Below are 25797 nucleotides of genomic sequence, written 5' to 3'. Positions count from 1 at the left end.
TTTTACCATTCATGTATACATTTATTAAGCCAAAGGAGTTTGATCATGTCATGGTATGTTACTATAGCACATGAGATCCCTTCTCTTCAACTTTGCTAGCAATGGTTATTTTAATTAATTTTATTTTTTTTTTTCCTTCTGAGCTTAAACAAATTAACTCTTTCAACATTTCCCCATGAAAGGCTCTTTTGTGGTCCTGTCCTTTCCTTTTTCCTTTCCTTTCTCCTTTCTTTTCCTTTCTCCTTCCTTTTTTTTTTCTTTCATTTTCTTTCTCCTTTCCTTTCCTTATTTTCTTACAGTACAAAACAAATGTTTCACAGACATGTAAACATAACCATCATGGAAATTACACTGCACCTAAAGTTAACTTTACTGTGTTATGGACGTTTTGTTAGATTTATATCCTGTTAGATGTACTTCGGCTCAGTGACTCCTTCAATGGAAGTTATTAATGGCACCTGCACTGCAGTAGTGCCTGGAGGCCCTGGCGAGGGTTAAGGGCCTTCTGTGCGTGGTGCTGTACAAATACTTCAGTGTAACTCACACTGAGGTCCCTGGTAAGAATGGCATTCACTGATCTGATTCACTATAACCCTCTTTGCTTCCCTGTGGTCAGGGGTGACCCTTGCAGATTATAGGAGCTGAAGGGAAACTCTAGGAGTTGGCATTCAACTACTACCGAAGAGAAGAGAAATGTTACTAGGGGTCAATCCTGATGCCTGCAGCCCTGTGAGTAAAGCTTCTCACACTCATGGGAATGCTCATACGATTAAGAAACTCCTGTGGGAAAAGTCTGCTGGCTTGAGTCCTTGGATGACTGAACTCCAAGAAAGCACGTGAAAAAAGCAGACTGGTTCCTTTTCTCTAGTAATTCTCAGTATAATTCTCAGAGAAGAAGGGACAGGGTTGGCTGCTTGGTTTCAGCATTTCGAATGTCTTGAGTTCTGATCCCCAAATTAAAGAAGTCTCTGCTTTGCCTTGGGTTACTGTAATCAGGCCTGGAAAAGTCTGTTGGACACACTTAGTCATCAGGAGGCGGTGGCTTGCCACTACAGCATGGAGGGCCTCTGTTATACGGTGCTAAGGCTGCGTCCTAGGCAGGAATTCTGAAAATTGTGTGCGGTCAACAGCTGAAATTATTTTGAAACCACTTCAGAGCAATTGCAATTTAAATAACGATTTTAACTTAACATTTGAGGTGGAAAAAAAAAGGAGGATTACATGAAATAAATAGCAAAGAAACAACGTCCCTGCATAAACATAATATATTCCTGCCTATGAAGCACCCTTTGCAAGTTATTGCCCTTTAGGTTATGTCAGATGTTTAGATGAACCCTTTAGAGCTAAAATACAGTACTCTGAAATGAGGTTAGAAAAATTTAAAAAAAGGGAACTGTGTACAATGCTCTCTTCAAAACAAACTTCCCACTGGGGTAGCCTAGGAGTGCGAGGCCTCAATAGACATAGAGCCGATCTGAGATGGCTGCAGGCATGTGTGTCATGATCTGCATGCGCAGCCACCAGTAGTAATCCATGGGGTGGTAGCGGGTGTAGGGGGTCGTGGAGGTGAGCGCGTGGGCAACGCTCTCGATGACCGGCGAGGTGTCTGTGGAGCCGCTGTTGCAGTACGTCTCCATCTTGCTGACCTGCTCGTCGAAGTACTTCCTGCCATAGTCTTTGCGCACTATCTCAGGGAGCTCGTCCCACATTTTGTCGGCTATGGCTTTGATCCGCTCGGGGCTGTAGAGGTTGGTGGCAGCTATGAAGTTGCCCGGCTCCACGATGCTGACCATCACCCCCTGGGGCTGCATTTCGTACCGCAGGCAGTCAGAGAAGGCTTCCACGCCAAACTTGGTGATGCAGTACGGCGAGCGGGCAGGACTGCCCATCCGACCCATCATGCTACTGATGTTCACTACACGACCTAGGCGGGGGCCAGGTAGAGCACAGCTGAGCTGAGATGCACAGAGCAGATACCTGACGCAAACCTCCCACCAGATCCCTGAACGTGCATCCATCCCTCCCCGCATGTCCCTAAGAGCTGCCTGGCAGACCCGCTGGTGGCTCTATCTGAGTATTCCCACCCTATGCACCAGCCTTCAGGCAGGAGAAGCCCACTGCGGGGTGCTCTCTGGCTCCTTGCACCCCAGGGCACAGGCACACAGCGACACACAAAGCGGGGTGCTATGGGGAACACGGAAGAGGCTGGACACAACCTGCATGGTGGGAAACTGGATTGCTCAGCAGCAATCAGGACTGAGCCCAGCCAAGAGGAAGCAGCATCAAAGGAAACCTCTGGCACCAAGACTGAGCTTGTTTATTTGCAAGGCTAAGGCACGATATCCAGGAGCCCAGCGGTAGCTTATAGTGTCTGCCTCCCAAAGGGGCATAGCTTGCTCCTGTACCACAAATGGAAAAGCAGTCTAAGTCCACTGCATCCTTCTCTGTGTGACAGCTGGATTATGGCTTCAGGCACAGAGCTGCATCTTTCCTCCTCTTTCATTATGGCAGGGGAGAGCACTGGTAGGAGACTGGATGCTGCAGTCTAACCAGAGTCTGCCTTTCTCTGCACTTTCTATCAGTGCTCTGTGATGAGTTATATGAGAAAGAGCAACCTCGACCACAGAAGCAGATACCTTCTCACGGCAGAGAAATGCTCCCTGGGCTACATATAGTAAAAAATATCCTCATTTAGTCAGGTAGTTGGCCCCACTACAAGAACTATTTTGCATTTTTATGCTGAGGCTCATGTGAGCTCCAGAGCCATTGTGCCTGTGCTGTGGGTCACATTCTGTCTGTAAAGGTAGGAAGGTGGCCAGTGGTGCAGAGAGAAGTGTAGTAAACCTTCTGGTCTCTGTCACAGTAAGACATGGGGCAGGGCAAAGGACCCATTCCACCGAGTGAAAGTCAGGAGGAAATCACTCACCCTTTGACCTCCGGATGAGTGGCAGGAAAGCTTTGGTGGTTCGCACAGTGCCCCACAGGTTCACTTCAGCCACCTCCATGTAGGTGTCCATGCTGGTGAACTCGACTTCCCCAAACGTGGAGATCCCAGCGTTGTTAACCAGCCCCCAGAGCCCTACAAGATAAAATCAAGCAGAAAGTTTTCCCTCTATGAAACCAATGAGATCAGCTTGGAAAAGGCCTGGTTAATAGATAACTGAACCAGAAAGCTCTTCATTAAGACCTGTAATGATGACAACCAGATAGAAGAGAACCCAGAGCAAACCTTAGTCTCCTGAACAAATACAACCACAATCAAAATCTGTTTGTACTGCCCAACACTGCAACCACAAAGTACTGTGAGGATGTCTTCCAGTGAAATTCTGAAACAGCAAACAGAGGATTTCAGCTTGTCTAAGCTGTTCTGCTTGATATTCTCTTTTTATCCATCATGATTTTTAAAAGCAGAAAAAGACACTCTCTGGCAAATAATAAGAATAGAAAAGACTTTGTAAGAAACAAAAGTAATTCTTTTGGTGTAAAATCTCTTGTGTCACCATAAGATTTAGGATGTCTGCAATACTGGTAAGGAGGATATAGAAATGGCTGAGCCTGCCATGGCCTCTCCCTTTTATTCTGCTCTAAGCAAGATACAAACAGAAGCTATCAACTCATTTGCCAATGAAAACTGTTTAGAAAGGAATTTGAAATAAAATGAACTCAATATATTTTCTAATTGCACAGGAAACAGACTGAGAAAGGTCTGGGTTGGCATCTCTTTGCTTTTTATAAAATCTTACTGTTAGCTGTTGACTGACTGCGTCTAGACCTATGTTCTCAGAAGCAGCCCAGAGAAAGCAACACCCTCTCGGCCAATGCTTGAGAATACAGGGCTGGAAAACTTTATAAAGAAGAAATGTATACATAAAAATAAATATTAAAAAAAAAAAGTAAAAGAAATAGGTTTTTGCAAAATCCAAAATAAAAAATTACTGGCTATTCTGTTTGTGAACAACCTTCATGTGCTGAAGTGGGACACTCCTTAAGGAGAAAAATGCAGGTCACCAAAGGGTGGAAAGGTTTTAGGAATGCACGAGCAACTTGAATTTTCATAGTACCAGAACAGAATTTACTGTTCTCACATCAGAACGAGGCAGGCATGCTAAGAAAGACAGGTACAACTACCCCTGGAACTATGAAGTGTATAATATATGGTAATATTTACAATAGCATTAATAATAGTCAGCTTAATAAGAAATCCTTTTCACAGAATCACAGAATTTCTAGGTTGGAAGAGACCTCAAGATCATCGAGTCCAACCTCTAACCTAACACTAACAGTCCCCACTAAACCATATCCCTAAGCTCTACATCTAAACGTCTTTTGAAGACTTCCAGGGATGGTGACTCCACCACCTCCCTGGGCAGCCTGTTCCAGTGCCTAACAACCCTTTCAGTACCCTTTTTTGATAACATATCCATTTCCTTCGTTTTTAGAAAGTATAGGGGAGACACTCTGGTTGCTAATCTACAATCTTTGGGCACTGGCCAGGTTTTATGACATAAAGGGCGTTGCAATAAACCTCAGTTCACAGGAGCAAAGCACTTATCCCAGGGCCTTGAAGCACCACCCCAATTTCTGCTTACGTCCCTACGGGAGCTAGTGAAGAAAAAAGTCAAGTTCTTTTTTTGTCGTTGTTTGCAAATGATCTCTTAAGGTGCAAGTGGGAAGCTGCCTTCTGATGTGGCATATTTAAGCAGGCCGTTTGCTCTGCACTGCTGCTCCTCAAAGCTTTTTGCCCTTCAATGTATTACTGCTCAGCTTCTGAAATGTGCCCTGAAAATGCTCTCGGTGCCCAGCTGAGGGAGCTCTTGTCACCTATCTTCGTGTGACCTGACAGACCTCTGGATGCACCAACCTTTCTCTGGGTCCTCCAGGCTGCTATTCACATGCTCCACTGCTCGGTCCACTTCTTTGCTGTCACAGACATTGAGCTGGACAGTTCTCATTCGGTCACTCTTCATGTTGTCCAGATCCTTGGAGCCACCATCTCCCTTGTCCTAGAGGGGAAGAAAGAGCTGGTTTGAATCTGGCCAAAGAACTTATGTGTAAGATCAAACGTGTATCAACTGCTAAACCAAGCAAGAGAGTGCGCAGGGCAATCAGAATGATCAGGACAGTCCTGCAGTACAAAAGGGCACAGACAGGGCTGCTCCTGCAGAAGAACACCATTCCTTGAGCAGTTCCACCTGACCATCAGCCCTGCCATCGAGTTGGCTGCTACAAACTGCTGTGGCAATCAAGAAAGCAGGTGGAGCTGGATCTGCCCAGCAAGGTTACTCCTGCCCAGTACAAGCTCTGAGATCAAGCTATGATCCACTACCACAGGTGCTGTGGTCACTTTGGCCAGTGCACAGGACACAACAAACAGTGCGGTGGTGGTAACGGTATAAAACACATACACACCATATTAGTATGAATTTGTAGCTATCCTTGAATTGCTTTCAGACTGCCCACTTGCCCCCTCAGAGAGCCCACTTCAGATACCACACTACCCATACAAGAGTGGCCATACACACTGCTCCGTCTCTGGGCCACCTTATCTTCCAAAACACCTTCTCCTGGATCCTCTTGTTCCTGGGCTTATCTGCTGGGCTCACACACAGGACCCTGAAGCTCACTGACTGGGGTACCTGGCATCTCCTTTATCTTCTCCACCCTTCCTTATTCCAAAGCAGGTCGTTAATACTGGTTAGTGCTGGTCCTTAAGAGAAGGCATTTACTGCATTCTCCTCATACAGAAGCAACTCACATACAAAATGGAGCCATTAGAAGTCCCATGCATAGCTTTATGGTGTTTGGTTTTATGGTCAACAAAACCAGCTTCATGCTAAGTTTGTTGCTCACTCAAACCCACTTTGGTGCTGAGTCAGCACGTATGGCAAAGCACTGGAAAGTACACAAATGGCACAGAAAGGGGAAAAAGGGAGTAAGTTGCCAAAAGGGAATCAGCAAATGTAAGCATACAAGTCCCTTGGAATCAGCAGATAGAGCTAAAAGGAGAACAGCAAAGCCAATGTGCTTCTTCCTCCAGTGCCAGGTCTGCGAGGTGCTATGAAATCACCTGCCAGAGGAGAAAACTCCAGGAGCCACTACATGGGCGCAAGGTGGAAAAAAAACATGTGGCTTGACATGTCAGAAGTTTTGGCAAAAGATGTGCAGCAGTGGACTTCTAAGTATCCGATTCTCTTTGCATGACTAAGTCTACGGGCCACAGAAGTGCACCAGCGTCAGAGGCCTCATAAGCTTTGCTGGAAACTTCACAGCATCCCCTTCCTCCTCCCTCACAGAGCTGGCTCTGCAAGCTCTCCCTGAGCTGGGATCCTGACCCAAGAGTTAGACCCCAGCCATTCACCCAGGCCCACAGGGTCATCCCCTCAGCTCTTCACAAAGGGCAGAAGGGGGGTGCTCCAGCCAGGTACCCTGTGACTGTGTCATGTCCTCCTGGCACAGGGCACAGCACATCCCTCAGCCCCTGGGCCCCACACAGCAGTGGAAGGGCCTCCTCATGCATCCACAGGCCCCATGGCAAGAGGACCCAGCTCTCATACATTTAAAAAGCACACCACTGCCTCGTCTTCCTCTTTCCACAGTCACTCTCATGGCCATCAGCTTGGATCTCTATCACTGCATCCCTGAAGTGGCACGTCACACCCTCTCAGCACTCCTTTGGGCCCTCCAGGAACTTGCCTGCATGCTGGGCTGCTAAGATAACCTCTGCCCGCTCATTCCCCTGCAAGAGAGGCCTGAGCACACACAGCAAAGCAAACAGGGACTCCACGACACTCCTGACAGCCATGACAAACACCACATATGTCCACTGGTAACAGATACTGCTGGAAAAATACCTTCTTCATCTGGTGTCAGCTGGCTCCTCCAGCTGTTAACCACAGAGGAAAAATAAGACAGCTGCAGCATGATTGTTCATGGGATCCAGTCTACTACTGTCTTTTGGCAACAAAGCATCAACACTCGCTGATACATTTGTTGTTGAAAATGTTAGTAACAAACAGTGTGAAATAGCACTTAGCACGGATGCATCCTTGGGGTCCCCTTAGTCATGACTCCAAACACCTCCCAGGTCTTCAGCAAAAAACAGCCAGGCACTCAGGATCTGGCCACTCTAGGAAACCTTTCCTAATGAAAGGTCAGCACTGTACACACTTTTTATCTGCAAGGAGAGTGCACACCCAGGGGACACGATGGCTGCCCAAATTGGAGTATGTTTCTGATGTGCAGCTGTGCTCTGAGAAGCAGTCACATGAAAATAACACTCAAGTTTCATACTCATTTCCTCTCAGTGAGGGCTAGGACAAATATACCCAGTTTACAAGCAAAATGTGATGCTTCTTACTTCCACCTCTAGTTCCACGTAGAACCTAAAACACACTAGGCATTCTCTGTCCCTACGATCAGCACCAACAATAACACTGATCAGAATTATCTATGTTTTGTCTGATGAAACTTACGGCATAAACAGAAGTCAGCTCAGTCTCTTGGAGTTTAGTTCTACAGGGCTAAGAACTTGTTGTTTTTTTTTTTTTCATAAAGTATATGACCTGAAGACAATGAACATGGGAGCTTATAGTGTTTTTTCTGATGACAGTTGCTGTCACCAGTCTTGCCATGGTCACACAGATTTTGGAACATGGAACGTGAATCCAGATTAAAAAAAAAACACAGCATTTAATTATACAGAGATAAAGCAAAGATTTCTGCTGATTCTTGGAGAGGAAACAAACATTGATAAAAGCTAAAAGGAGTTCAGTCATGTGCTTTGTTTCAGCTTATTCTGAAATTGTCAGAGTCCATGATTTTCCATTAATGTGCTTGCAGTAGCATGTGTATTGAAGACACCAAAATGGAAGGGAGGTTTCAGCAACAGTTAAACGCATGCTCACTGAAGATCAGGTCTTTCTGGCAGCTCAGACTGAGGAAGTGAAATACAGAAGTAACCCTGTAGCTCTGAAATTTTGGACTACTGTCAACATATAAGCAGGCAATTATTCTGAACAGTAGTTTTTAAGTCTCAGAGTTAGTATCTCTTCTAATGTTGACTTTTAGTTACAAAAGCAGAGTAAAAATAGCTGCAAAAAAAGCAGCTTTCTACCCTCCCCCTTTTCAATACCTTTGGAAAAGCAGCAGTTTATAGAAAGCATCTTGTTCTGCTGTGAAGCCTGTAGAGGGAGCCCATGTTAAAAAATACAGCCTTGACCCAAGGCTGAGACACCGCAAGGGGACAGAGCAATCTGAACATAAATTTCTCATTTGAAAAAAATGTGGCAGAAAGAAACTAATAATTTAAGCAGAACTTTGTAATAATGGAAAGGCTAACATCAGAAAAAGTATTGATAACATTTAAAAAAAGAAAACAACACCTGACTAAGTCTCTTTAAATAGTACAACTATTCAGGACACATTTGCAGTGATAAGTGAGCAAAAAGATTTGGATCAAAGTAACTGACCCACCCCAGGATATCCTGAGGAGTAGGTTTGTTTCCATCGGGAAATGGCCATGCTGCTGAAAATGTGCCAGTGTTTCATAAGGAAAGGCTAAAGCTGTTATTCACCATGATGAGGCATCTCTGACTGCTCTTAGAGAGTATTATCAAGAACTGCACCACTCGGCTATTTGTGGCCTGAATCTGCTCTCAGTTGCACTAGTGGGACTTTACCACCTTCACAGCGAGTTCAGTGTGCACCTTCAATGCACACTAGAGCACGGTTGTATTCACGTATATAGAAATAAATCCTTATACCATATGCTATAAAATCACTGGTGGCTTGGTGGATGTAATAATCACAATAAACTCTGAATAATGATGTATAAACTGAGTGCAGTTCCAAAGATCCAGACTCAGCCTGGTACTAAAAGTACTTATGGATAAGCCTATAAACTCAGGTGTGGGGTTCTAGTTGACTGGGATTGGAACAGACTACAGTGTTGTAATTCAAATAAGAACCTTTCTGCAGTGCTGGTTATGGTCTAGACTAGATAAATACTCTATGAAATTCAAGCACCTGTGCCTTTCCCTTTGGGCTGCCAACAACCCTCCCTCTCCTTGGCAAGATGCTCTGCAGAGCGGAGATGAAAGACTGGATTTGTTGTGTCTGTTCACGTGCCACAGATGAAGAACAAAGTTTTTGGTTTTCCTACCTTTTGCAGGCAGCCAGCGTAAACAATGAAGCCTTTGGCATGCAGGTGCTTGGCCAAGGCAAATCCAAACCCTGAGTCGCAACCTGTTATAAGCACAGCTCTACTGCCGATCTGCAAAACAAAACAAAACAATGCGATGGAACTGAGTACTCAAAATCAGTGACTTGCAGTACGCAGAACAAAACCATGTCCTTGGCCAGGAGCAGTCTGTTCCAGGGACATTTTCAATGCTCGTTGCCAGCTACTGCCACCCAGAGCCTCCTGAAGACAAGAAACAGGTTCTAGCACCTCCAACAAACAACTTTGAAGGCAGAGACCAAGCAAACTATCACTCTCTGGCAGTTCACATCCATCATGAAATCTGAAAATATACCAGAGAGTTCTCAATAAATTATTTTTCTTCAATAGCAACTGCTCCTATTGTTCCGTGCCTTGCAGCCTGTAAGGTGTGGGGAAGATAGGTAGACTAAAAAAAGGTGATATGTTAACCTTACTGACTGCTCATTTATCTTTCTCCCTCTAGTGTATAAAACCTCTGGTGCTGCATTTTAAAAGCTAAGTAGAATCAAGGGAATTGAAATTAAGACCAGTTGGTGATTCATCTTTTCTTTTTTTTTTTTTTTGTCTTCTGATCTTTCTAACTTATAATTTAAATAGAAGTACACCTCTTTCCTTCTCCAAACCCCTTGCCATAGCCCAAAGAGAGGCCACAGTTAAGCAGTGTGTTGAGAACCACACAGTGCATCAAACATCCTAGCAGCAACAGGTGGGCATGCAGCAAGGTGCTGCTGTGGGTGGGATGAAGTAGTAACTGCTTGCAATTCATTCCAACTCATCTCTGTTAAAACTGGAAACATGGCCTTCCAAAGGATACACAGGGACTGATCAGTCCCACCTAGCAATGACGTGAGGGCTGCACCTGAATTCCTTTCAACTCTGTCCAAGGCTTACAGAGCAAGATGTACATGCTCAAGCCCTGCTACAGTGCTGAATTCTGTGCCACATGACAGACAACAGGGCAAAACAACCCCTTTCCATTTGCTTGGCACTATTTCTGTCAAGCTACCGCCTTCAAGGAAAAGGCTATTAAAGAAGGGGATCACTCTCCAGAATAAGATGAGGACACACCAATTTGTTTACATGACTTTATACAACCATACACTGGAAAGAGATTTGTTAAGAACCTGTCATAGAAATACCCTCCACTCTAAGGTGGAAGATTTCATCTGCTGAGTGAGTTCCAAAAATAGAAAAAAAAACACTGGTGCGATTGTTTATTTCCATCCTTAGTAGCATGTACCGTGTTGCGTCAATGGAAGCTCTGTGCTAGGAAAGAATGTGGAGTATGCTGAAGAGGTCCAGCTCGGAGTCTTTCGGGCGAATAGGAAAGAAGAATTTGGTCACCAGACTTCAGGGAGTTTAAAGCTCCAGCTCAGTAGAACTGGTTCCCAATCTGGAAACCACAATCACACTCACCTGATCAACCTCACTTGCATAAGAGCGGCTACCAGATGAGGACAAGAGAGGGAAGCAAAATCTTTTCACAGGCCTGTTAAAAAAATACAGAACAATCAGGCACAGGATATCTTGTCCATACCCTCGTGCTGCAGCATTACACATGAGAGAGAATGTGGTGTTACCTTTGTACATGGTGCAGACTGTCACTTGAGAGGACACAATCTGGACATTTCTTCCTCTGCAACATCTATCTATGCATTAGATACTCTTAGACAGATCTTATATCTCCTCTTTGCAACTGCTTAAACTAAGAGATACTCGTTTCTTGAGCAGTATCTGCCATGCAGATCTGAAGCTCCTCAGCACAGTATGTCTGTGTCTGAAGTAAACGAAGTGTGTTCACAAATACAGACCACAGCAAAGCAACAACGCCTTCCAGGTGAGTATCTGTTTTATAAAAGCTATGCAACCAGTAGCATCACATTGTCTTAGGTCTTACTGTCATTAATCAAAACCAGGCCTAGACAACACATCAGATTGACCCTGTCCTCCATCCTTGCCAGACACCTCTCTGGACTATCTCTGCTTTTTCATATTTTGATCTGGGCCCTGACATGGCCCCCTGCCTTCTGGCTCTCCCCTAGACATGCTGTATTTCAGCTGCTCTCTGGTTCCTCTAACATCTATCCTTCAGTAGAGATTATCTTCCAGGCCACTCTTCTAAGTGAATTTGCTTAATCACCCACAGTTATCTCCTGCTCAGACATCACAGGCACTCCTAGGGTGACCTGTACAACACTGAACAGCAATCTGCGGACACTCTGGCCTCTGAGCTGCATTTTCTTCTAACAGGGCTAAAGACTGGGTCTAACAGTGCAACAGCTTTGAAGCAGGTGGGAAGGGAGCTGACCTACATATAGGTAATGGTATCCATTCACCTTCCTGCTCTTCACAGTTCCGCTCTTTTTCTAACTTTCAATATCAGAAGCTCAATCAACTCTTGAAACAGCAATGGCCAATTTAATTGCTGCAAAGGTCAGACCCCAGACCCAAACTGCCTGTTAACATTACTGACCGGAATCCTGGCTTAGAACGTTTGTCTCAATGCTAAGCTTCTCTGTGTTTTTCAAAGTGCCCAGATATGTTCATAATGTTTCTTTTAATTGTATGTTAATTATTAAAGTTAATTATTATTTTTCAGTGTCACATCTGGTCCTGTTATTTCACTGCAGCACAGTGAACAATTGATTTGCTGCACTCTATTCACAGTAACCTGTAGTGAATAACTGCTTCGTGTTCCTTCTACCTTGACTTGAAGGCAAGGGCATTAAAATCGATGCCAGCTGCTGATCAGCAGGAATGTCATCAGAGGAAACAGCTAAGAAGCATAGACGATGCTAGCCCTCAAGTACACTAATGTACCATGAGCCATTTTTGTCATTCTGCATGACTGAATTCTAGAGATCACAACTGAGGCTTTTAAAATGCACAGATGGTCCACAAATTAAATCTGTCCTTGTAACCACACATTTGTTTTTGTTCAGTTACACTAATAAAAGCATTTCTCAGCTTGAAGAGTCAAGTACACAAATGTTACCTTAGTGCATTAAGATACTGCTATCATGGTCAACACCATTTTTCAGACAAACAGTTGCATTTCCATTTCAGATTTAGCAGTGTATGGGTAGTTCAAAAAACACAAAACTTTGTACCAAGCCCCAACTACAAGAAGCACAAAGTGAAAAAAAAGTCTTTTCTGAACTTAATAAAACATTAATTTGAATATTTAAGGCCACAGCAGATAGATTCCTGCTGGTGCAGCTTGAGTCTGTTGTGGTGTAGATAGCAGATAAAAGGGTCAACCTGTTTGCATAGGAAATCTTTAATTGCTTTGCTATCTTTGCTCTTTACAGCTCTGTCACAAGAGCCATCCATGGCAGTGATGGTGTCACACACCACTATCGATAGCAGTGGAACAACAACAGAAGTGGCAATTCTAGCTTAGTCCATTAAACTGCTTGTTTACAATTAGCAATACACACACAATTGTTTGGGAACCTTGCTTTAAAGCAAGCCCTGTGAGAATAATCAATTTGCTCTGAATTTGAACTAGGAGGGTTCCCATTAGACACTATATATATATATATATATATATATATATGTATATATCAGACGACCTAGGAGTTAGAATTAAATAGGCATTTTTTTTGCCTATTCATGTTCAGAAGAGAAAAAAAAAAGAAAAAAAAAACACTATCAGTTTCATTACCCAACCCAAGTTCCTTTCCACGTCTTCTTCACCAAGTTACTTACCTGAAGCCATTCCCTGGGTCCTTGAAATTCAGTTTTTTCAAAGAGATGTTCAGGAGAGGCCGGGACAGCTTGGTTGCCAACATGTTTCCAATTAAGACACTCTACCAACAAGGCAGTTCTTCCTTAGATCTGCAAGACAAGATAGCACCTCAGCTTTAGTTGCTCAATTATTTTGTAAGTCATGCTGACTCCAAGTATTTCAAAGAGAAAATCAAGTCCAAAGAACTCATCTTTCCCCCCGGCTGTCCCTCACACCGAGATAAACGGCTCAACCTTCAGCCACCTCGAGCTGCCTTTAAAGAAGGAAAAAGATTACACGTAAACTGACGAGCAGGAAGTCATTTCAAGAAAACGTCCGTTTCTCTTTGTTTAATGCATACTAAACTATATTATCAGAAATAGCTAAAAACTGAGTTGTTAACTCATGCAATATATTATTTCAAGTGAGAAATAGAAAATATTTTTCAACTAAAACAGAAGTTCAAGCCACGGGTGACGTGACGTTATGTGTTCCCAAAGCAATCCCTGGGCTTTATGGCTCATACAGCCACGTGCTTAAAAATAAATTTCTTTGTAAATTAATTAACTGGACGATGCACACGGAATGAGTAAGTTATTAGGGGAAGAAAACAGCTCAAGAGCAGGAGTGAAGCACAGAAGGTCGATTTCAATCGTATCCCCTTTGGATAAACCAGATCCAGCGCACACTATGCAAACACAGGCACACAAAAAAACGTCTCCCCAGCCTAAAGCACAGCCTCCTCCATTACAGATGAGAAATGCTGCCTAGTTTGGGGGTCTTTTTTTATATCTCTGCTGAACTCTGTGCTGCTGCCGCAGCTTCAAGGCCTGCAGCGTGAAAGGCCTAAACGAAAAAAAAAAAAAAAAACCGTCAAATTCCCGATAAAAGAGCTGTTGTTGAGCAGCAGGCTAGGAAAAGAAAGCTCTAGAAACCTCGATGAAGGCAGCTTTGCGGCGCTGCGCTGCGAGGTGCCGGGGGTCCGGCTGGCCCCTACCCCCTGCTGCTGCCCGGCCCGGAGCTCGGCCAGCTGCGGAGGGGCCCCGGGGGGCTGTGCTCTCCCTGCCGGCCCCGAGCAGGCTGCAGGTGGAGGCAGCCCGGGAGGGCGAGGGAAGATGCCGACCCCTGGGGATGTCGGCGGGGGGGAGTCCCGGGGAGCCGTGCCGCGCCTTACCTGGAGCCGGCGGGGGGCTGCGGGGCGCTGCCGCCGTTTGAATGAGGCTGTGGCGGTGCCGGTGCCCCGGGGGCGGGCCGGGGGAAGGGCCGGGCCGGGCGGCGGCGATAGGCTGCGGCCGCCACGGGCTGCGGCCATGCGGGGCACCGCCGGGCTGCTGGCGTTGGGCGCTGCCGCCGGGCTGCTGGCGGGCGGCGGCGGGCGGTGGCTGGGCCGCCTCCTTCACCGCCTCCTCCTCCTGCCGCCGCTCCGGGCGGTGCGGGCTCGCCGCGCCCTGCCCGTGAGTATGGGGAGGGCGGCTGGCACCCAGAGGGGTCGGCGCTGCGCCCTCGCCTCACGGAGAGCCGGGCGTGGGGAGCTCTGCCCGGCTCTGTAGGGGGTCCCCAGGGGGAGAGGATGGAGAGAGGGGGGCTTGGAGCGGAGGCAGAGGGGCCAAGGCTGGAGGCTGAAGCAGCCCCCGCGGCACAAAATGGCGGCGAGGCCGCCACGGCTGCAGGGGGAGCGGCCCCGCGCCACAGCGCCCTGCCCGCGGCGGGGCCCGAGCCTGAGGGGATGAAGGGCGGACAAAGGGCTAAAATGGGGTCGGTGAGGGGTGAAACCCCCAGGTTTGTTATGGTGCCTGGGGGGTTGAGTGAGGCGGCGCTGACGGTGTTGCTGCAGTGCTGACCTCTGCGCTACTGTAACACGGTTTCATGCCACGACGTTCATAAAGCAAGCAACGCGCGGGTTTTGGTCTGGCGTTCTAAATTTGGGAGTGGAAGGGAGAAAAAAGCCCCATGAATAGAACAATTGCATAACTAGTTTCCTTTTATACATTACAAAAATAAATAAAAAATGTCTGGGGTGCTTTCACTGGTTTGGAGCGAACATGGCTCTTGCTTATGCCCCAAATAGCTTCAGCAGGCACCAGAGAGAATCTGCAAGCAGACGTATTTTGTTCGTGGGCAGAAAACACTTCTGACCTGTTTGCAGCCTCCTGCTCCTCTTACCTTTTATGCTCTGCTCCTCTGGCACCTCCATCCTGTCTGCATTTCTGTCATCAGAGACAAGGAGAGGGGAGTATCTGAGTGAGGGTAGCACTATGGCCTTCTCCAGAGGTTCAATGAGCGGTTGTGTGTCTCCTCGTCATGAAGGTGATGGATGGCACGCTACTTGGCCGTAAGCCTTTGGCTTGGAAGGCCTTTCAGCTGTGACAGCTTGTGCCGAACTTCTTGCACTTAAAATTTCCTGTATGACTTTTCCCTCTTGACATTCATCATGCTGGAACGGAGGTGGTGGTGTGCTTCTGCATTGTAACCAGGCGATACCTGCTGTCCAGAATTGCAGGAAATCAGTAATACAGAGATTCCTTTAGCGAAGGAATCGTGTGTCTGGGAAATGCTCTGCAGCCAAAGATTTTTGTAGGTTGGGAAAATAACTTTTCCTTAGGGAATATTTTCAGTTTGTTTTCCTCAAATTGAAAGCCTCAGATTCACAACTCTGGAAATAAGGAACAAGCCAAGTTTACTGTGTAACTGTTTGTTCTTATCTTCAAGTTAGCCTACCTGAAATTAAAAAAAAAAATAATAAAAATCTTAAGGGAGGTCATCAAAGGGAACAGGATTCAGAAAATAATGTGGTACAGAGTGGAAAATGATCAAGTCTGGGCAAGCGTGGTGGGTTCCCAAATCCTCGGGAAGGCAAAGTGCCTTCCTTAGCCCATATTGCCATAAATGTGTGTAATTTGGATATGTCACCTGCTTGAGTAAAATAGGTTTTACTGAGTAACAAAGCAAAAGTAGGGCCAATAGGAAAAGCTGGTGGAGTGTATGTAACTGAGCTGGTTGCGGGCTGAAACCAGTCTGCCTCACTGGAGCTATTTGGACTGTGGGGAACGTGTTTTACTGGTAAAGTGCCACAGATCGCGGGCAGTGATACAGACATTACCCTAACCAGTACCTTAATGTTACTCTAACAAGGTGCCACAGCAGCACCTCCAACACAAGGTTTTATTCCACACTCTTAGGTGGTCTCCTGTGCCCCAACAACATTGTACAGTTTTCTTTGTAGTATTCCCTGAGAACACTGTAGGACCTGTTGAGTGAGGCACCTGAAATTCCTTAAAATATTGGTTAACGTCACTGTGATGCCAGTTGTGTGAGGCAGGAGCCAGTTCTCTGCCTGCACGATAGTCACCCCTTTCTGTCTCACCACGGTGTCAAGCTGTGAGCTGCAGATTGACCCTTATCAAACTCCGGGAGCGAGGCCTATTAGGCCTTATCTCGGGCACTTTCAAAGGGTGAGGATGGTCAGGCTTTTCCGTGTTCAGAGTTTTGTTTTTTTTTTTTTTTTTTTTTGTGATAGGATCTCTTTAGGTGCATGCCTTGGCAATGGATTCGATCCCTGTTCAATCCCTGGAAGCTCTCTGTCCACCAGGCATGTCACAAAGACAAGGGCAGCTACAGATAGATCTGTTAGATCCCTTGGGTTTTCTGTGCTTGCTTATTAATGCTGCTGGGACCTTGGTCTGTTATATACCATGTTATAGTAGTCACGTGTTTTATTACCAGCAATTAGAATAATAACAAGTAATCACCGGAACTTTCAGTACTGTAGGTTGTTGCTCACTTTTCTTCTTATAGACAGCTGAGGAGATGTTTTTTTTCCATGCCCTCATTTTTCTATACATTTTGGTATTTGGTTTGTTGTGTTTTTTGTTGTTGTTGTTGTTTTTTATACCAGAGAAAACAAACCGACTGCTGAGAGCTAAAATTAGATGCAGACACAACCACAACCCAGCCGTTTGTCGATAGGTCTTCCTTTATTACCTGCATGTGAGTGAGCTCTGTCCCGCTCAGACCTGCTGCTGAGAGCTGACTACAGCTGAGGGTTGTGCATCTTATCCATTTGCCTCTTCTGGCCTGTGGAAAAAGGATCACATCTCTTTATCTCCTGCTCAGTTCCTCTGCTTTCTGGGAGTCCCTCTCCTTCAAGATTCAGAGGCAAAGGGTGTAGGGAGGTAAGGCAGAGGAAGAAGTCCAGTCTTTTTTTCTCTAAGCACCAGGTTGCTGAATTAATGTGGGAAGTGACCTTGGCAGATCTGTGATCTGGTTTGTTATTGATCCTCGCATATCTTGGAGCTGTGTCACTGTAAATTAAGTGAAGGTTGACCACTATAGTTAGTTCTCACTTACCCTTTGTCCTTTAGCTGTAGCTACCTTTAGAGCTTGGGTAGAACTAGACTGTATCTGGGTGCTTTTGGCGTGAGTGTAGGAATTGGTATTTGTGTGAGATGCTGTGGGTGTTTGTATGATAAATGAGGGAGAGACTTTTGATCTGCTCATTTCATTAGGAGCTTCCTTTGAAACAGTAACTTCAGTGTGAGATACTGGACGGGACAGGGTGTAGCTCATTTGCCTATTGCTGTCTGCCTGCTTGGGCTCATTCTGAGTATGTGCAGTAACTGATCACTATCGCCCGCAATTATTCCTTATTGCTGTTTCACTACCACACGTCAGCAGAACAAGAGATCAGAGCACTGCTAATTACCCTGTTTCTGTCTGAAACAGGGGCTGGGCAAGATGGTACAGTTTGTACATAAGTAGTGTAAAATACAAATGCTCATGTTCTAGATATTGTTAGTACGGTAATGGAGAATATTAGCTGCAGATATCGCCACAGAGATGGAAGTGAGCTCACTTCCTTATTGCATTCTCTAGATATTTATTGCTGTATCACGTTACTGCCTTACAGATAGGGTTTCAGTTCGGAGCAGTCTGGAGCACTGCAGCTGGGTGGCTGCAAGTTGGGCTAAATGTTACGAGGTCCTTGCTTCACAGCTATGGTGAGGAAAGAGGGAGAACGATGGCTTTCAAGCAAAGAAATAGGGTGAATGTACGATGTTTTGGTACAGAATCCTATTCAGGATTTTGGATTCTGTTTTCAGAACTATCACAGGCCTGCTGTGTCAAAGCAGATGAAGTATCAGATCTTCTCTCCAACTTCATCTGCCAGTCAAAAGATAATAATGTAGGAAGGAAAGGAAAGAACTGTGGGATTTGATAAATGGTTCCTGTTAAGAGTGCAGTGTTTCAGAAGGAAATATTGCCGCATGTAAAGCGTGGCATGGAGAGTGGTGCACTGAGCAGGTGGGGTACAGGCAGCAGTCACTGCAGCTAAAAGAGCTGCTCTGCACTTCAAGCAGGTAACACGCTGTCATGCTGATGTTTTCTGTGCTGCTCTTTCCTATATGCCTGTGAGCTGATAGGCATGTTTTTAAATGTTTCTCTACTGTTTTGGCCACTAATACTTGAAAGAATGAGCTGCTGTTTTAGGTAGGGTGTCAAGGCAACACACGTAGTTACAGACTGGCAATTGAATACATTTAGGATTTCACAGTTGCTGGGGACTGGTTATGTTTCTACACAGTTACCTTCTCTAAGCTGGTTGACCCAGCCAAAACTGCACTGAAATTGTTGGGTTTCGATTGCCATCAAACAGGTCTGTGGCCACTGGGGCTTGTGTCTGTGCTCACCACCACACACAGGGAAAGGGAGCTGAGCTACACAGAGCTATGACCTGGCTTCAGTTTAGGATATTGCTGCATGTAGAGTGATGCTTGGCCAGAATTATGCGTCAGGTCTGAGCTCTCTCTGGACTGGAGGGAGACTATCCCAGCTCTTTTGGACACCTTCTGAGGTGTTTTATAGGGGGTGCCTTTTACAAGAGATTTTTACTGCTAACTTGGATCGAACAGCCATAGCTTGGATGGTTCAAGTCAAGTGAGCTCAGTCGCACACAGGGCCCAGATAGCAGCCACATCACCTCCTAGTTGCTGAGGGTTCCTTCTAAACACAGTCTGGCCCTGGCTGTGGAGCTGCGAGCTGCTCCTTTGTGGTGTAGCTCAGTGCTGCTGGTACCTACCCCACTGCAGTGTCTGATGGTGTCATGTTATTGTCTTTCTGCATACAGGTTGAAGGGAAGGCGGTGCTCGTAACAGGCTGTGACAAAGGTTTTGGACATGCCTTGGCTAAACAGCTCCATGCAAAGGGATTTACTGTTTTCGCTGGATGTTTGCTAGCGGTGAGTAGTAACATTGATCAAAATTCTTCTGTGACTGGAGAAAAATGCTTCTCAAGGAACAGCCTCTTCATCTGCAGCTTCCATTCGCCCTACTCCAAGACCCGTGGGAGGTATGGTGGGCAAGGATCTTTTTATCTTCCTTTGTTTCATCGGCGTGTTGCATCTTGTCATCCCTGTAATTCTGAGCTCTTCAGGGCAGAGACTGTCAGCTGCGTGTCTGTACAGCAGCTTGCGCAGTAGGGTGCAAGGTTCCAGTTCACTTCTGGAAGCCTCTCAGCAATAATGCAACACATGCAATAAATTTGATGGTCCAAGAGTGCTATGGCACCATGGCTTGTTGTCTTTCCATGTGTCTCCATTGCTGTCTTTTGTACTGTCACTTTCCTCTGGGGACACTCTCAAACTCATCTCCAAGCCACCTCTCCTGCCTTGCTGCTCTTCAGCACCCAGAGTGTTTTCTTTCCAGTATTGCCAATTGCTGTCTGTCTTAATGGATGTCTTAGTGGATTTACATCCTAATTTCAGTGTCTCATTTCTCAGATATTTTTTCTTCTCCTTCAGTGCAAGTGCTACTTCTGCTGTTTTGCAGGGATTGAGCACTCAATTTGATAAATGTTCTTTAAAAATTCTTTGCTCTTAAGCTTGTGCTTTGATAGGATAATTCTATCACAACTCTGGGCTACCAATTGTCTGCTCATGGAGATAAATGCTGTTTTCTACTCTGACTTTGCTGCTTCTAAAGCACCTAACACATCAGCACAAACACAGAAGACCTGGGAAGGAAAAGTGACTTAGTTTCCTTTCCTTTCATCTTGGCGTAAGGAAGGAGGTAAGTTTAAGTAAATTCAGTTGGTAGTATAATAACCATGGCTTTTAGTGCTAACAAATGACACGAAAGAGTATCTTGTATCTTTTTGCTTTACTTTGTATTACTTTTCAATGGAACAGAAGCTATTTGATGATGGCTGTTCTAGCCCAGGTGCTCAGAGTGATGACCAGAGATGCTTGAAGGTTGTGGAGAGTGAGAATAACAAAAAAGAAGGTGGTCCTCCTTGCCGGTGTGATCTCAGCGGAGGTTACGTTCTTCCCCCACACCAGAAGGGAAAGTTATTATCAGCTGACATATTGTGTAACTTGAGAGCAAGCAAGTCCTGTTGGAAAGTTGCCATTGTTTGGAAATTTCCATACGGAGGCTCTGTAGATCTTTCAGTAATAGCGTCATAGGCTCCACTGGGGTATCTGTCTCTGTGGTGATAGCAAGTCAGGCGTTCACTTTACACAGCAGCAGGTGTAAGGAACAGAAAGGAGAGGGGACAGAGTGGTTCTGAGAAGGCTATTTCAGAAAGCAGCACGCTAGTGCACAAAAGAGTGTGTCAGACTCTATCTGAAGCCACAAAGAAACTAAGTGCGTCCAATGTAAGCCTTGTTTGTTCGTTTTATTACCAAAAAAATAAATTTACTCCTTGATCACAGATTATTACCTATTTGCAGGCTGGCCTGGCAGTTCTTGGCATCCTCTCTGATCTGGCCTGGCAGCTTCTTACTCAGACAATTTTTTTTTTTGTGATCCCTGCTTAAATTCTGTGTGGAAGTGGAAAATGCATCAGCAATCCTAGCTGCTTTGCAGGTACTTTGAGGATGTTGTCTGCACACTCAATCCTGAAGGACTAGAGTGGAAGAATGTGATTTTTCTTGTTCTGTATTTAATAAATCTATGGAATACCAGGATTCAGTGCCCCAGAATTTCACTCATGAGTGGTTTGTTGTTTTTGTTTTCCTGTCTGGATTGTTAGTGTTTTATCTCCTTTTAGGTGCATTTGAAGGACATGGTCTGGTAGCAACATAATTACCTGGATAGCTGTTGCTGAAGTGGCACAGCTGAATACTTTTTGCAGTTCTTGGGACAAGCAGCATCCTCCTGGAACAGCCTTGTGGTTTAGGTGGTTGATGGGGAATGAAGTCGTAGGAGTTTCAACTTTGATGAACCAGGAGCTTACTGAAAACTTAATGGCAGAATGCACTTGAGATGAACGGCTATAAATCTAGAACTGACTGCTCCAAGAAAAAAAACAAAAAACATATAGTCACTGTAGAAAGGGGTGATGGGTCCAAAAGGAGCAGGAAACAACAGTAAAGGCAGGGAGCTGTTAGGTCAGATCACTTGTGGAGAATAAGGTATGAGCATGTGAGCGATTACTACTGGGAAGTGAAGCTGTGCACACGCAGTGTGGCCGAGGATGCCCTGTGGTAATTGGCAGTGTGCATGTAACTGCTCGTGGCAAATGCGAGGAAACTTCCCCTGTCCTGAAATAAGACTGAGCTGCTGTAGGTTCACTGCGGGGTCAGAGCAGGTATGGGGGCAGTTGTCAAAGAGCAGATGCCAGGCTATTAGTTCACACATAGTTATTCCATCATCACTTACTTGGTTCTTTTATGCTGAGAATGAAAGGATCCCTGCTGTACTGCTAGTGGCAGAAAGCTCTTAGATTAAATACAGGAAGGTACCTTGTCAAGTGCTTAAGGAGTTGCAATGATCAGGAAGCCAAAAATAAAGTTACACGATGAACTGTACTGAAATCGGTAGTGAATACTGAAAGCAGGCTGAAATATTGCTGGAGAGGGTCAAGTGCACAAGGGATTTTGTTTAGCAAGGATAAGTAAGTCTACAGAGAAAGTTCCTGTTAATATTAGAATTAAGGTGGAAAAATGTGAAGAGATCAGTTACAGAATAACCTGAAAATAAGAACTACTGAAATAGTCTATTGCTTATTTTCTTTGATCTTACTGCAAGAAGAAAAGATAATTTGTTTCAGATGCCTACTGACAGCAGTTTTCATGAGAAGGTGGGGATGTTTGTTCTGCAGGATGGAAAAGGGAAAGGATGGGGAATGTTTACGTAAATGCATGGGTTTGGGTTCACCAGGCCTGGTTACACAGAGTGGAGTAGTTCAGTTGGAAGGGACCTGCAAAGACCATCTAGTCCAGCTGCCTGACTCCTTCAGGGCTAACCAAAAGTTAAGTCATGCTACTGAGGGCATTATCCAAATGCCTCTTGATTGCTGACAGGCATGGGGCATCAGCCACATTTGTAGGAAGCCTGTTCCAGTGTTTGATCACCCTCACGGGAAAGCAATTTTTCCTAATGTACTGAATGTACTAAAGAACATCGTGAGGATGAGCCAAAGTGGTTTCTGTCTCGTGGGTGATATTTTCAGGAACATTTGAAGACCAGGGTACTTGCAGAGGACTGGAAAAGGACAGATACTGTACTTGTCTCCCAAAAGGAGACAGAGCTCTGGAATTACTGACCAGGCAGCTCACCTTCAGTGCACGGGATGAAGTTGCAGCACACTGAACTGTCAATTTTATAAATGCCTAGCTCACAGCGTGATTTGCACTGTATAAGTTTACTGGGAACAGGCTGTGCCATGTCAGCCTAATCTCGTTCTGGCTAAGCAGCAGAGTGGTTAAAGGGGAAGGAATAAATGCATCTCGAATATGGGTTTTGACACAGTCCCTCATAGTCTTGTGAGCAGATTGATGCCCTAAGCATGTGACTGCTCTTCAGCCCCAGTGAAATTTTCTCAGGAGTGCCATGGAATGGAGAGTTCACTTAGGAAAATAATGTGCGTGGTGCCAAGCAGGGAGGATTACAGGCTCCTGGGGGAGTAGGGTGCAAAATGATGCCAAAGGATCAGAACCGGCCTGAAAACAAATAGCTGAAATCCAGCAATGGCAAATACAAGGCATTCCGATGAGGAAATGCAGAAAGGGAACGTGTGGGTAGGCAGCAGCAAGGCAACAAGGGAACCAGTGGTGATAGGAGAACGTTACCCACCGAGTCAGCCAGAGACACGGCAGGACAGGGCACAGCTCGATCGGGGGGGCAGTCTCATCGAAGTCACTGTGTGGTGCAAGGAAGTCTGCGGCACAACCAGAGGGGAGAAGTCAGCGTGCAGTAACAAGTGTCTGCCTGGGGTTGCTGTCGAGACAGGCAGCAGCTCAGGGAGGGTTTTCAGCACTGTGTTTATGGCTTCTTGATTCCCACTGAAATCCCACTGCAGGCGCCCAGGTCCTTGCCAGGATCTAATCCTTCATCCCACAAGGTTCCCTGGAAGGAAGCCATGGCTCAGCCCGTTGCAGCAGGGCTCTGTGCCTGCAGAGCTGCCTGTCCTGCACTGGGATGCTCTGGGTCAGAGCAGGGCGTGAGGGCTGTGGTGCTGCTGTTCTCCGAGTGCAGGAGCAGCCCCTGCTAGGCGCAGGATCAGGTAGGCAGCAGGAGGTGTCGAGGGCTGTGGGGGCAGGAGGAAATGGCCAAGTCCCCCTGGGGGCCTCTCCTGAGGGTGCTTGGGCTGCAGGCTGGGCTGGAGCTTGACAGCTTTTAGCGCTAATGAAGCTGGAAGAAAAAAGAAAAAAGTGACAGCAAGGGGGTAGTGGGGAGAAGTTTTGCAGGAGCAATGGGGCCAGCGCTGCCAGGATCTCTCCTGGGATCCCCCTGGGCTGTAGTGGCCCTCCCTGGTGTGGGCTTTGTTGCCTTGGGACCTGCTGGTGGGAGCAGTAAGTGCCCGCAGCACAGGTCAGGTCTGCAAACACATAGCGCCCAAGGAGAACATGCTGCTGCAGTCACCATCTCGGGGGCTGTTAATAGGGTGGCCTGCAATGCCATCTTCCCAGCAGTATTTTTTTTTTGTGTTAACCCTGTCCTGAGCTTCCACCCAGGACTGTCTGTTTGGTCCTTGCACCACGTTTCAAGGTTGCAGAGAAAAAAAACTGCCAATGGAGCAGGGCCAAGACATGGCTACCTCATTTTGGTGGCAGCTTGTATGGGATTGCTCGCAAGGGGGAGGAACCAGCCGGTATGTGAGGAAGAACAAATGCCAGACTCAAATCCACCATTTAAAAAACAAAAAGGAAGCACCACGTGGGTGTCTGAGCAGTGCAGTGTGCTTCCTGCCCCTGAAGTTGATGGAACATAAACGGTGTTCACTTCTTTCCACAAAATAGATGCCTGCTTTGTTTGTTAACAGGCTTTCTGGATGTTGCTTTATATAGAGTTAACTGATTTGTTTTACAGTTAAATAGCAGCTGGGATGGTGTTCACTATGAAGAGTGGTTCCAGTAGATACTTCATGGTGAAGTCAGTCTTCCCAGATCAGCACGTTTTGCCAACAAATTGTAGCTGGGAAGGTGACATCGCAGGTGGGGTTGCGTTGGCGATAGGGCAAAACTGCCTTCCATGTGAATAATACAATTTATGCTGGATTTTAAAGTTACTGGACTGCCCGTTTTTCTTTACAAAAAAACAGTGGAAGTATTTCTTCTCTGTTTAGAAGATTATGAAAAATAAAAATATGCATGGAAAGGTCTTTTCAGTGCTCTGTGATGATGGATATATTTAAGTTTTTGTTCCCACATAGATAGAGTAAACCTCTCTCTTTACAAGCAGAATTAGCTCCACTTTATTCACCATTAGGTAGCCAAAAGTCACTTTGTATTACTCACAGCTGAGATCCAAGAGCATCTTCCACGAACTGAGTGAGGCATCACACAACCCTCACCCACTTTAAAGCGAATATACTATTCTGATGACTGTGTTACTACTTGTACCATCACTTCCAGAACTTCTTTTCATGGCTAGGTATGAGCCATCACTGTTTGTTGTGCATTAGAAAGCTTCAGGTCCTTATTCTCTTTTTGTGATACCTGGAAATAGGTCAATTGTGCAATGATACGCAGCCACGGAGGCAGAAGCTGATATCTGCTATTATAGCTCTGGAATAATTATATGTTGGTGCTAGCAGAGCTGCCCTGTTTTGCTCAAGGCCAAGATGGAATTTCAGCTCTTTTCCTTCGTTGCATGTCATTGCTCACTGCACTGAAGGTAGAGGCAAGGTGTTGTATACTGTATTCATTAAATAGGCAGCCTGAGATAAGCGTAGGAAAACGAAGCGATAACGCAGTTCTTGCATCCGCCTTTCTGTGGAGGCTGCTGAGCAGGTGACTGGGGGAGTGTTGCTCACCTTGTTTGCCCTTGTGCTGGGGGAGTTGGTATCGAGTACGCAGGGAAGAGTGGCAGCCAGGCACAGTGACTCACCAATTCAGAACTTCTGCCTCCCTAACAAGGCAGAGCCTGTAAATCAGCGAGTAGGTTGAATTAAATCTCAAGCCTGCTGGGGGAACCGCATGGCTAACCTCTGCTCTGCTCAGTGTTATTTGTTGTATACCATCTGAGAATGGCTGTAAGGCATACGCATCAATCCCGTCTGCAAGTGACCAAGGAATTTGAACCCTGTTTAGGTTTGGCTAAACAAAAAAATTATAGTAATAGTGTCCCTAATGATAACAGCAGTGAGGTGTTAAGAAACTAAGGGCTCAAATCTATCTTCCTTATTCCATCCTAAATTCATGTGGTTTTTATATGCATTACCTTTCTTAAACATTTCCACATCTGTCTTTGAAATGGAAGTCCTGACAGAGAAGGTGAGAAGGACCTGCTAGAAAAGAGGAAAGGCAAGAAAATGATAGGAAGGAAATTATAGCCATCACATTCTTATCTGTAGTGTAGACAAGAGTCTTGCTTCTTTGGCCAGAGCTTCCTCCTTTCATGCCTCA

The 25797-nt window shown here is 45.7% G+C and overlaps 2 protein-coding genes across 2 annotated transcripts in view; one reads left to right on the top strand and one right to left on the bottom strand.

Moving 5' to 3' along the window:
- BDH1 (3-hydroxybutyrate dehydrogenase 1) lies at positions 1–14267 on the bottom strand. The gene is made up of 7 exons (XM_038183568.2): positions 14125–14267; positions 12932–13060; positions 10637–10709; positions 9161–9271; positions 4862–5003; positions 2927–3079; positions 1–1924 (listed from the first exon to the last, which is right to left on the bottom strand). The coding sequence occupies exons 2-7, from the start codon at positions 13012–13014 to the stop codon at positions 1455–1457; spliced, it is 1032 nt and encodes a 343-aa protein (XP_038039496.1). The 5' UTR covers positions 13015–13060; positions 14125–14267; the 3' UTR covers positions 1–1454.
- The window catches only part of LOC101797047 (D-beta-hydroxybutyrate dehydrogenase, mitochondrial), a 20130-nt gene continuing 8593 nt past the window's right edge, over positions 14261–25797 (top strand). Inside the window, exons 1-2 of the mRNA XM_038183577.2 lie at positions 14261–14404; positions 19075–19185. Coding sequence (XP_038039505.2) covers positions 14261–14404; positions 19075–19185 — 255 coding nt within the window. The remainder of the gene's footprint in view (positions 14405–19074; positions 19186–25797) is intronic.

The sequence above is a fragment of the Anas platyrhynchos genome, chromosome 9 (genome assembly GCF_047663525.1).
Source record: "Anas platyrhynchos isolate ZD024472 breed Pekin duck chromosome 9, IASCAAS_PekinDuck_T2T, whole genome shotgun sequence".
Lineage (NCBI taxonomy): Eukaryota > Metazoa > Chordata > Aves > Anseriformes > Anatidae > Anas > Anas platyrhynchos.
This window is presented reverse-complemented; position numbering and strand designations above follow the sequence as displayed.

Excerpts from the sequence above, each read along its gene's own strand:
- BDH1 (XM_038183568.2), bottom strand. The coding sequence starts at position 13,014 with ATGTTGGCAACCAAGCTGTCCCGGCCTCTCCTGAACATCTCTTTGAAA. Across the intron at positions 9,272-10,636 it reads ATGCAAGTGAGGTTGATCAG|ATCGGCAGTAGAGCTGTGCT; the intron begins GTGAGTGTGATT and ends TTTGTTTTGCAG. Across the intron at positions 3,080-4,861 it reads CCTGGAGGACCCAGAGAAAG|GGCTCTGGGGGCTGGTTAAC; the intron begins GTTGGTGCATCC and ends TTTATCTTGTAG.